Source organism: Lissotriton helveticus, chromosome 8, assembly GCF_964261635.1.
Source record: "Lissotriton helveticus chromosome 8, aLisHel1.1, whole genome shotgun sequence".
Lineage (NCBI taxonomy): Eukaryota > Metazoa > Chordata > Amphibia > Caudata > Salamandridae > Lissotriton > Lissotriton helveticus.
Genome location: NC_136069.1, coordinates 1069015799 through 1069029026, shown reverse-complemented (window position 1 = coordinate 1069029026; position 13228 = coordinate 1069015799). Strand labels below are relative to the sequence as shown.

Sequence of the window (13228 nt, the reverse complement as noted above, 5' to 3'; positions counted from 1 at the left end):
TTTACAACGAACTACCATTACAACGAAATTTTTACAACGCAAAAACTATTACAACGCATGTATTTACAACGCATGTTTTTACAACGCAGGTACCTTTACAACGCATACCATTACAACGTAAGTATTGGTAAGTATATAATTATATTTAAAATTTTATATGTTTGAGTTTTTTTAAGGGGTATTTTTAGGGTTCAGGGTCAGTTTTCAGTTTTTGGATAAAAGGGTATTTTTAGGGTTCAGGGTCAGTTTTCAGTTTTTGGGTAAAGGGGTATTTTTAGGGTTCAGGGTCAGTTTTGGGTTTTTGGGTAAAGGGGTATTTTTAGGGTTCAGGGTCAGTTTTGGGTTTTTGGGTAAAGGGGTATTTTTAGGGTTCAGGGTCAGTTTTGGGTTTTTGGGTAAAGGGGTATTTTTAGGGTTCAGGGTCAGTTTTCAGTTTTTGGGTAAAGGGGTATTTTTAGGGTTCAGGATCAGTTTTCAGTTTTTTGGGTAAAGGGGTATTTTTAGGGTTCAGGGTCAGTTTTGGGTTTTTGGGTAAAGGGGTATTTTTAGGGTTCAGGGTCAGTTTTGGGTTTTTGGGTAAAGGGGTATTTTTTTATTATTATTTATTTATTATTATTATTATATATATATATATATTACCTACTGGCGGTCGCCAGTAGGTATATATAGTTAGGATTTTTTCTCTATGGGTTTTTTGAAAATTCTATGTCTAATAACTTTGGCGTTTGTGGACGGAATTGGCTGAAATTTTCAGGAAAATGGCACATTTTGTTTCTGAGCAGCCCCTGAAAATTTTGGGGGGGTTCGTCAAGGGGGGGCCGAGAAAAAAGGGGGGTCCCAAAACGCGTTTTTCCCATGTTAATTTCCATAGGGCGGTTGGCCTCACTTTTAGCCCGAACGGCTGAATGGATTTGCACGAAACTTGGCAAAATTGTAGGGACTGGTAGCCCGATGTGCCTTTTGTAGGTCTCAATATATGTGCTCCAGTGGATTTTGAGAAATTAACGTTTAAAAAAAGATATATATCTGTAACAGCGGACCGGGCAGCGCTCTGGTTCGCGGACTTTTCGCGCAACGGAGCTTTGTGAAGCGAAGCTGATTGGTTCTCCGGCGTCTGTCAACATTCCAAACAGTCCGTAGCGGCCGCCATCTTGTCTCTCGGTAGGATCGAGAGACAAGAGGAGGTCAAAACAAAGGGGGAAATAACTATAAGGGGGCATAGTAGATCCTCGCTGACCCCCTAGGTTTGATGTGGAGGTTTTAAAAGGGCCCCGCGGGGCAAAAAAAAAAATAATAATAATAATCGAACGGCTGAATGGATTTGCACGAAACTTGGCAAAATATTAGGGACTGGTAGCCCGATGTGCCTTTGCTAGGTCTCAATATATGTGCTCCAGTGGATTTTGAGAAATTAACGTTCAAAAAAAGATATATATCTGTAACAGCGCTCCGCTTCGCGTAACGGAGGTTTGCGAAGCTGATTGGTCATTCTGTCACTGGGCTATAGTTGGGCTACATCTGGTTGATATTTGGGCTACATTTGTTTTTTTGTGTGTCTGGCGGCCATCTTTGGGCTACATTGGGCTACATTGGGCTTCATTGGGCTACATTCGGCTAATTAGCAAATAGCTCATCGCAAACTAGGAATGGTAAAGAATCGCTATTTATTCCTTAAAGTTCGCTATTTAGGAAATGCAAAAAACTTTGATGATACATATGGCGGTTCATCTCTAACAAGATAAGAAGCATAGGGATACATTTATGATGACTGGCGCATCACCAGGGATGTGTTAGTCATTCTGTGCCGCTGTTCCGTCACCTATGGTGTGCTGCATTTACAATGCGACGCATCATGGGGCAAAAACAGCACAGATGCGTGATGTATCTGTGCCGTAAAGGTGGCGCATTGCTGGAGTTGTATCGCAAGTGTGATGAAGCTCCAGCAAGGGTCGGGGGTGCCCCTGTCGCAGGGTTTCTGTTCTCACACAGAACTGTGGACAGAGGATTGGAACCTCGGCGAATGCATTGCTGGAGTTGTATCGCAAGTGTGATGAAGCTCCAGCAAGGGTCGGGGGTGCCCCTGTCGCAGGGTTTCTGTTCTCACACAGAACTGTGGACAGAGGATTGGAACCTCGGCGAATTAGGGTGTCCCAAAACTCACGTTAGTAATCAAAAACTCCTTAGCAAGCTAGGTACAGTGTCACATTGGATATAACAAACACTCAATGTTTAGACAATCCAGAATATGAACTTATAGTACCTCAGGATACGTGGAACTCATGAACAGTCGGTCGTTATAGATTTCTTAGAAACCAGAACATGGAGTTAAGAACAGATGTGTATTTGAAATGTTTATTTACTAATGCCGTCTTCTCAGGCGTAGTACCTTAGATAATAAAAGTACACATATTATCAGTAGCAAAATTACCAGCATAGTTACTAGTACATAAAAAGTGAATGGTGATAGTATGTTAACATGCTGTAAATGAATAAGAGTTAGCAACACTTATAAGCAGCCGCGGGCCGTGGAGGGAGTTACGGTGAGGCAGGGAGGCGGGGAGGGGGAGAAGCAGGGTGGAGAATACAAGTACACATATTAGTAGCAAAATTACCAGCATAGTTACTAGTACATAAAAAGCGAATGGTGACAGTATGTTAACATGCTGTAAATGAATAAGAGTTAGCAACACTTATAAGCAGCCGCGGGCCGTGGAGGGAGTTACGGTGGGGCAGGGAGGCGGGGAGGGGGAGGGGCAAGGTAGAGAGGGCTCCACCCTGCTTCTCCCCCTCCCCGCCTCCCTGCCCCATCGTAACTCCCTCCGCGGCTGCTTATATCTCACCCTCCCTAATACACATATTATATTATTTGCTAAGAAGGTCTCTTTGTGTTGGTTTAGGGCGTGCCCATACTTTAGTGTCTTAGATTTGAAGGAATCACATCAGCATACACCAGCTCTCTCTTCGTGTGAACCGCATCAACTGTTGTGTATGTGTGTTCGGCAAAGCAATATAAAACCCGCCTCATGCCCAGAATTGGCAGAAGTTGCACTTATGTTATGAGTATGAAGTCGTGGAGATCAGACCTCATAACAATTCTGTATCGTGTTGTTCTTGAAACTTTAGCACTCGCTGTACAGATATAGTTTAACAAGTAAAGCAGATAGTAGACCAATAACATATTATTCTCATGTAAACCACGATGAACTACTAGGTGGAAAGCTAAAGCAACAACTAAGTGTCGTGTGCAGAAGTTGCAAAAAAGGAAAAATGGCGTTTAAACCGGTAATGAGCCCATGCTAACTTAACACGGTGTAAAGATATCCAGGACCTAGATGACACCTCCTCATGATCCGGAAACGAACTGAATAAGATAATAGAAGTGCCATCTCATGAGAGCAGATTGCAAGTTTATATGTGGACGGTCCGCAAGGTAAAGCATTAAAAACTAGGAAAATTTAATGCTAAAGAAAAATAAAACAGCCAAGTACTTTATCGAGGCTTAAGCCAATAGGCAAGCTAAATAATAAAAACTTGACAAATAAGTCAATGAATTGTCAATGAAATGCTAGTACTCAGCATATCAAACATGAAAAAGGTCTATGACATAACTGTGTATGCAAAATAAGCTGCAACAGCCTCCAATAGGAAGTCACCGTCTTCATCCGAAAACAGTTCAGCCATCCAATTTAAAAGCGGAAAAGAACATACGTGCTCTCCCAGCACCGGATCCTCTATCACCATCAGAGGACAGCTCGGTGGGTTTTCAAGAAAGCTCTGTTCCAAGAAAGACTGTGCTGCCGCCAGTAAATTCCAGGGACCAAGTAGTCCATGCATCAATGCCACAGCCATAATCCTTTCGCCAGGACAAACCAACTCGTGAGTAATGATAGGAGTCATCAGCTGATTAAAGTCGACGTCAGGAGAAACCGGTCCGCAGAGACACAAATCAATGGCCCAATCGAAATCACAGGTCAGGCAGTGAAATACAGGCTGGACACAGGTGAAGTAGGAGAATCGGAAAGATAATCCGTATGCCGTGCTTAATATCGCCAACGGCATTGTGCCATAATATTCTAGCATGCGATTGCGGAACAGTGTCAGCAGCTGCAGGGTGGGAGGTTGCATAGGAGGGACATCCATATTTAAAAATGTAAAAAAGCACAAGAGCGTCCGCTGGTAATGCAAGTAAAAATGCCAATCCACGAACCAGAGTGCAGAAAATAGAATGAAAGGAAGCAGGGATGACTCCAAAGATTTTCTCAAATGAAGTCACGAGACCACTGGTAACAACTTTAAAAAAGTGCGCCAGGGACTTTGTGGAGGATGCGTTAAAGATAGTCGGAAACATGTTGCTGAAATTGAAAGGCAAATCTTAATTGAAAAGGGTGTGCACCTCTGTACGGGTGTTCGCTATGTGAAGTACGAAAGTTTCACGGGCCGAACTCAAGGCCACCTCTCTCTGAGACAAAAGAGCTCTTATTCTTGCCATGCCGTTGAAACGTGTCCCAAGGTTGGTATTTGTGGCCAGATTGAAAACTCCCTATGTTCATGTGTGGGAGGAAATAGAACATTTCTGCAGCAAATAACCCGTTCACTTACTGTTACGATAAAAGGAATACTTTTAATTAACTCAGAACAATCTTCATTATTGAGCATCAAATAACTACCATTTTCCAACAACTTGAACGTGGGGATGATAGCAGGAACTGGCGTGCCTTGCAACACGCAAGCCATATTTGGTCGGTGTTTGTTGCATGAACCGTGTAACTGTATGTGCCTACACATTAGTGAATGATCTGGCGTCTCAGTGCATTCCTCTCCATTCAGATAAACTTCTTGATCATCTTTGAAACATCTGTATGTGTATGGAAGCGACCAGACCTCATGAAGAAAAGCACTACCTAAAGGTTCATAACGACCTATTGGTATATATTTCATACAATTTGAAAACTTATATAAAGCAAAAGGCAGCGTTATTAAACCGTGGATAAGGCATGTTGCCAAAAAACCCGCAATCCTCTGCTGATGATGTCACTGAGCATGTCATGAATGATGTAATATGTGAGATCATCAGCAGTGGATTACGGGTAATAGTATCTCTAGTTTACTCCCCTATAGCTGTCTTTCTTTTAACATAAGTGTCTGTTTCCTTCCCTTATACTTACTGTTTTTGGTTCGCTTCCGGTTCGCGTACCGGCGAGCGAACTGGGAAGCGAACTAAGAGAAATAGAGGTTGGCACAGTTCCAAATATTGTACCAATTTTTTAATAACGGGGAGGTAGTTCTGAAAAGAACTTTTTTTTTTTTTATTTTTCTGAACATTTTTTTACTGTTTTTGAATTTTTCGGAACAGTTTTATATTTTTTTGGGTTTTTCTTGGAGGGGGCAATGAAAACGATTCATTGTAAAGGGCTCAACAGGAGCAACAAAACAAAAAAAAGAAGTATTTATTATTTTGGGCGTTTCGGACAAACTTGCATATGATAGTCAATAGCTCTGTTGATCAGAGTGATGCTTTTTTCTCCGTAGGAAATGAATCCATCGCAAAATGCGCAGATGTGTTTTACATCACCAAATCTCATTTGTATATTTGGCACCATCTCCCTGCCCTCTGGTCCCGTTACTTCCGGTACAACAGATCTTCTGGCCATAATAGGGAGATTATCTAGGTCGTTCCGAAACTGTGCAGCACTGTAGTTGTTAGGATGCCACCTAGTCATATGGCGATGCATTGTGTAGTTTCCGAAACTGTATTTTTTGTCGGTCCCTCTGGACAGTCTATCTTGACATATAAGGCAAGTTACGTATCTTGCATTTACTTTTTTCTGACCTTTGGGAATTTTAAAAAATTGCCAAATGAAGTTTTCTTTCCGGTGAGACGTCCTGGGCTGCTCAGGCAAAAACTGCCTCTCTTCGTGCTCGTCCTCCTGTTCCTCTTCTTCTTCTTCTTGTTGAATTATAACTTGAGCAGGTGGTCCACTCTTCCTTGGATGTGGTGGAGGTGGTGGGGAAGCACCAGCTGAAGCTACTAAAGAAGCCATTGCTCAGTGATCACAAAGGGTCTTTCTCTCACAATGATGAAAGTCAGAGTGAGGAAAGAAGGAGGGATTTTCATCATTTGGGAAAAACAAGAGTTCTCAACCAATCAAAAGTGTTCTTTTTAGATTATATGACCTAGTCTTACATCATTAGGAAACCAAAAGTGAAATGAACCAATGAAAAGTGTTATTACCAAGTCACATGACTTGCTGTGTTTACGTTAAGCGCTTTGCAGGGCCTCCCGGTTTGCTTCCAGAAACCTGCGCTTTGCGACTCGCTTCGCGTACCAGTTCGCTAACGTAGTACGTCATATGACGTATCACGCGACAACGTGAAACGTCATGCGGACGGGAGGCGTCACGATGTTGTTTTGTAACGCGGCACTTGCGGTAAAGAAACGTTTACCGGCTCGCGGTCTATTTCGCGGCATCAAGGTCAGCTAACGGGAAGCTTCCCGATTTGCGAAGCGGGAACGAAGAAAAAAAAATATTTAAAAAAAAAATTATTCATAAACATATAAAATATATTTTTGGATTTAAAGAAGAATACATTTTACAGCTACAGATATTAGCTGTTAAAAAAACAATGAAATTCACAGAAAAAACCATAGGTTATGGACCATATATAGTTAGGAATTAGCATTTACAAAACCTTGAAAATTCACTGAAAAAACCATAGGTTATAGACCATATATAGTTAGGAATTAGCATTTACAAAACCTTGAAAATTCACTGAAAAAACCATAGGTTATAGACCATATATAGTTAGGAATTAGCATTTAAAAAACCTTATTTTACTCACACAAAACCATTGAAATTCCATATATAGTTAGTTGCACTAACTATATATCGCGCACCCGCAATCCACTGCTGATCATGTCACATATTACATCATTCATGACATGGTCAGTGACATCACTGATGACATCACTGATGACATCTCAAATGACATCACTGATGACATCACTGATGACATCTCATTTGACATCCTTCTTGTGCTAATACGATAAACCTCTTCAGACTCTAATATAACCTTAGATACACTCAGTGTATACAGACACTCACACACTGCCACTCATCCATGGAGTTACTCACACACCCAGTCAGTCATGCAAAGAAACAATCTCACCTCCATTTCTTCAACTATACAGTTAAACACACCTTACTTATTGAAACATATACTAACACATATTTACTCTCTTATACAATCCCTGATACAAGTTCACAATGATCGATACAACCACTCACTCATTCAGTGGCTCTCATGCACAGTTATTTATATATGCCAACTCTCACATGTACTGTGTTTTACATATGTACTTACTATGACATGTAGCATTGAGATATCCATTCACTCATCAATACACTCATGCACACAGTCAACTGCCCATGTAGCTGTTTCCACATGCACTCTTGAACTCATACACCTAGTGAATAAACTGCTCACACATCTATGCATAGAGTCACACACCTTCCAGCCACCCCCACACAAACTCAATCTCCCATAGAAATACTTGGGCAACCAATTAATAACACATATAGCCTCTCGTATAGCTAATGATCAACACATGCAGCAGTTTACAGAACAACAGACATAATGATGCACAAATTAAGACAGTTTAGTCACTAACCCATGCATTCAGTGAGACACATTTAATCACTCACTCATACAGTCAGTCATGCACCTACTAAATCCTTCATCCAGACACTTATACATCCACTCAAGACATATTTTAACTTTACAGAAAAATACAGTCACTGGATGTTGTCATCAGTGATGTCATCAGTGATGTCATTTGAGATGTCATCAGTGATGTCACTGACCATGTCATGAATGATGTAATATGTGACATGATCAGCAGTGGATTGCGGGTGCGCGATATATAGTTAGTGCAACTAACTATATATGGAATTTCAATGGTTTTGTGTGAGTAAAATAAGGTTTTTTAAATGCTAATTCCTAACTATATATGGTCTATAACCTATGGTTTTTTCAGTGAATATATATATATATATATATATATTATTTATTATTATAATATTATTATATTATTGATCAAATATAATATATTATTTATATACAGGGTAAAAATTAAATACAATTAAATTTAAATTACATTAAATTAAATTAATTAAATTAAATACAATTAATTAAATTAAATAACATTAATTAAATTAACTTAAATTAAATTATATTAAATATATATTAAATTATATTAATTTTAATTAATTTACATTAAAAAAATATTATAAAATTACCAATATTTACGTTGTAATGGTATGCGTTGTAAAGGTATTTTCGTTGTAAATACATGCGTTGTAATGGTACTTCGTTGTAATGGATCCTGCATTGTAAAAACTGCGTTGTAATGGTATGCGTTGTAACGTCATACATCCGTATCTCAGGATTCTGTACATGACACCTGCCTTCTTTGGCGTGAATGATGGCACTAGAAGATACAGCTCCTTAAAAGCTAAGACATATGCAATAAACATTGGCAAGGGTGTTTTCGAGCTTGGTGATAGCACCTCAAGTAACTCAGCCCTGCTTCATTAATATCATAACTTAAACATCTGGCTAGTTCATTTCTACTAATGGGCCCAGATCCTTAATCACCTGGAGTTCTTTCTTTAGTGGCATTGCGGATCACTTGTCATTCACATATGAGACCACAAAGGGTCTGACAGTAGATGCAAAGGTAATGCTCACAGATGCACAAGTACTCCCTTTACTAATGCCGCGATTGGTTTTGTTATAATTTTTTGCTAACTTTTTATTAATCATTTTCAGTGCATATTGTGAAATAAAATGAATTTGTTTTCACATCATACCCACTTTAAACGAAGTACAGAAACAAAATTTAATCAATCAGAAGTTAAACTCCCAGCCAATCTGTTGCTGTATTTGTAAATGCTTTTTGTATTAAAGTGCATCCTCCTGCCTTATGAGCTAAATGTTTCGCTATTCTCTCTTCTTTGTGGAAAAAAAGTGAGATACGTGAATGCTTGAAGCTAGATCCAGATCACAAGGCATGCTTCTCACATTATAAGCAAGTGAAGAAACTAAACAAGCAAATCCTTTCTGCAGAGGCACTCATTCAGGGAGGCAGGTAAGAAAAATGTTGTTTTGTCGCTGAATATGGATGGCTTTGCTAATCTCTTACTAATCTCTTTTCCAAGCATTTACCAGGTGCATCACACAAGGTTGTTAGCCAAAGAGGTGTGAATTGTGATAAACTATCCTCCCAGGCATGACACCAGACTAAATATCTTATGCTGCCCAAAATCAACTACTCTGGTGCTTATGGTTGTTTCACATGGCGTTGTGTGTCAATCCAAATTGTCAATGGTAATGGTTAAATTGAGTAATGGGTCATGCACTAACTTAATTCATAAATCCCTATCCCTATTATGATTACCTCATTGAATAAGTGCCAATATCTGAATCTACCGAGCACATTAATTAAAGATCTTATTGTGGATTTGAGTTGTGCTTGAACAACCTTACCAAAGTTGATGACCTTCTGAGTTGGTCCAGAAACAGAGTTTAGAGGGGCTAACTTAACATAACAGGTGTATTTGTAGATTGCACGTTCACCCCAAAGGGGTATGTCTTGTCACTTTTTACAGAAAGCAGATGTTTATGGTTTCTCAACTGAAACTGTATTCATTTTATCAACCACAGAAATATGATAGTTTGAGTAGAGATGCCGGTATTTGAACCTGTGGTGTTGGGTTCAAATGCAACTTCAGGGAGTAGCTGCATGAATCCAGCTAAGCCACCATCATTGGCTACATGACTCTTAGTTGAAGAATGCAGAATCTATCTTGGTGCACCACCACTACCAGAAAAGATAAAGGGTGAAGGGTACAGTACGCTTACAAAGGAGGGGCATTTATCTCATACATTATGGAAAAGTGAGAACACAAAGTACTTTGTTGAAGAAAAAGAATAGTATTAAGTCACTTTGTGCATACCTTCTATATGCCCCCGGCATGCTCCTTGTGAGGCCTCACAAGGAGCATGCCCTATGATGAAGCATGACACCCAGCTGGCTATGCGAGGGCCCCAAATCCCAAATTGGCAGACACCATCTCCACCATAGGGTTAGTGTGTTAGACCGACTAGGCCTCTTCTTCTACTCTCTCTAAAAGTAACTGCATACCATAATTGCTTGCTTGTTCCTCTGGGGGCATATATGCTGGACCTACAAGTGCCCCTAGTCCCTACTTTTTGACAATACTCATACAGTTCTCATCCAGTGCCTCAGCACTAGCACCACCTCATCACACAAAGTGACTTAATACTATTCTTTTTCTTCAACAATGTACTTTGTGTTCTCACTTTTCCATAATGTATGAGATAACTCACCCAATTTGGGCAGCTCACTAGCTCCATCGAAAGACTGGCGGAGGGTACGTTAATATTATTAACTTCCTAAATTGGCATGGTCCACCTGTGAGTGATAGCACACTTTCTTTTCACAAGCTGAAGATCCTTAAACAAAGCAGTTCTTTTCAATGCCAGTGACCACTATGACAAGGTGTTTTGAGACCAAAAGTAATTTTGCTTTTAGCCAATGTTTTCTTTTTTCATACTGGTCAGGGCCTAGCAGCTCACCTAAGGTTTGCAAAATGATGACATAACAAAACAAGCTTTGACAAACCCTCAAGGCTTGCAGCCAACAACAGACCACTTGGCTATGCCAATACTTGTTCAATATGAATCTCAGTAGTCTTGCCTACTGTATGGCTTCCTGTTCTAGTCACAACCGACATGTAGCTAATATTGTTCCCAGACCATTCTCTTTTATTTGGCACCTGGTTCTCTGGCTAATTTCTCAGTTTCCATTGATCACTTGTGCCCATTTACCATCTCTAGTCTGTTTTAGCTTATGTTCTGGCATCCATCAAAGGTCCTCCCTTACTTGCTTTCGCCATCAAATTGAGTGCTGTTGTTGAATCATGTTTGGTCTATGGCAGTAGTATATGACGGGCCCTTTCTGCATACCTTCTATATAATGTGCATCTAGAATATAGTGGCATGTGCACTTACCCAACTGGTAAGTAACTGTGCATCCCTTATGCCCCTGGAACCCTCCACTCGCGCCATATTTGCCTGTGAACAGTATTTAAGTCACTTTACAATATTTTGGTGACAATCATTCAGTGCTAATACCAGCCTAAGCCTAATTACATACTACATTACTCCAGTTACTGCTACTGCAAATGTAATGTTTAATAATGCTGTGGTTTCGTTGTTACTATTACCCATCTTAGTTATACTAACTTTTTTAACCCAATGCTGGTTGCAGAGCTCCTCAGCGCACAATGACTTAACTCAATGACACAGACTTTTCTATCAATGCCCAGAAATCTTACCTCAATCCTTGGCTCCCACACCAAGGGATGCTTTTGGCGCAACAGTTAACCCCATTGTATTCTGGTAAATTCAGTAAGCTTACTTCAAAGTTGCTGCTCTCTACTAATTTTGCTCTCTACTGATGAAGGTCTAAACCCAGAAACACATGTCTAGAGATAACAGCACTACCTATACCAACTTTGGTGAAAAAGTACAGCGACTTTGACGTAAGCATACTGCATTTATCAGAATACACTGGGGTTAACTGTGCTGGGATGAGAGGCAGTTTGCTCCCTCCCCCCTTGTGTTTAAAAGATTCTCTTTAGCCAACGAGCTGACGAGCTCACCTGGAATGCACCTGTGTGCCTGTGGAGTGGTACTTTTGACCTGTGAAGACTTGGGCAGCATTTCAGCAACCCCAGGTGACTTTTCTCTGCTACATCTGCTCTCTACTTACTGATGAAGTCTAAACCCAGAAACACATGTCTAGAGAGAACAGCACTACCTGCACGAACTTAGGTGAAAAGCTACAGCAACTTTGAAGTAAGTGTTCTGTATTTACCAGAATGCAGTGGAGTGAACTGTGCTGGGATGAGAGGCAATGTGCTCCGTTCCCCCTCCCCTTCGCACTTGATGAGTTAGTGCTGTATCACTATAAGATCCCAAAGTATGTACACGTGTTGCGTGCTGTCATTGTTACTGTCACCTCTGGCTCTCTCAGTTCCTCTCTGCCTCAGTGGGCTGCAGAGACTGAGGAAAAGATTCCAAGCCGTTCTGACACCTACATTAGTATGATGGACAATGTGCCAGAAGAATATGTATTCATCAGAAGTATGGTTACCAAAATTAAGTAACTTTTTCTTTCATTCATATTTACATTGATGGTCATTTCATTTGCTTTTGTCCAAAATGCATACATTATTCTCTCCACAACAAGCACTGTCTTCACAGATATTAGTTATAATGAAGACAGGGATGCGTGCCCGCTCTTGAAAGCATTAGTATTATAAAGGCACAACATGTATGGCATTGTAAAGGAAAAGTCACTGGATCACGGATTTAAGAGCAGCAAATTAAGATATGTTGAGTCACGGATTGGATATGTCTTTGGACAAAACTAAGTTGTAAATAAAATAGTTCCTGATTTAAAACGAATTCTCTTTACTCCTAATAGTGGTGATGTAGCCCAGTAGGTCCTGGTGATATGACATTGCATGGTAAATGGGTTTCTTTTTGGTTTAAAGTTTTTGATGCGAAGCTTTAAACATATAGGTTGTTACATTTCACAACAGCTATGTTCATAACAGCGAAGGTTATTATTTAACTTCTCTACTTTGGCTAGCAAACGTTGGAAGTGACATAGGTCGGGCTATATGACAGTCAGTTACATAAAGATTCATGATACTTAGATATTGGAAATCTCAACTACTTTTATCTGCTAGGGATCGCCTAACCAAAAGAGCATAACTCTGATTAAGATTGGGCAGAAAAATTAAATTTTCTTTAGCCATTAACTCTGAAATTGTGCCCTAGTCATGGCCAAACATTCTTAGATTTCTCCTTTTGGCATACGTGTGTTCCTTGAGAACATATTCCACTTTTTCATGTACCGCTTTGGCTCTATTTGTCCTGGTCTTTCCTGCATAACATGGCAGTCTTTAGCTTGGCTGCAGTTAGATTTTGGTTGCACAAGATCCTGCACCCATCAACACAAAATATATCGCATCCTCCTGAAAAAAACACTAATGTATGCTCTTGAATCTTCAGTCCCACAACCTCTAAAATGGTGTGTTATTTTCTGACTCCCCTGCAAATAATAATAAAGTCC

The 13228-nt window shown here is 40.1% G+C and overlaps 1 protein-coding gene across 1 annotated transcript in view; it reads left to right on the top strand.

The window, feature by feature from the left end:
- DNAJC3 (DnaJ heat shock protein family (Hsp40) member C3) overlaps positions 1 to 13228 on the top strand; it is a 264365-nt gene that overhangs the window by 101029 nt on the left and 150108 nt on the right. Inside the window, exon 7 of the mRNA XM_078657961.1 lies at positions 9029 to 9148. Coding sequence (XP_078514087.1) covers positions 9029 to 9148 — 120 coding nt within the window. The remainder of the gene's footprint in view (positions 1 to 9028; positions 9149 to 13228) is intronic.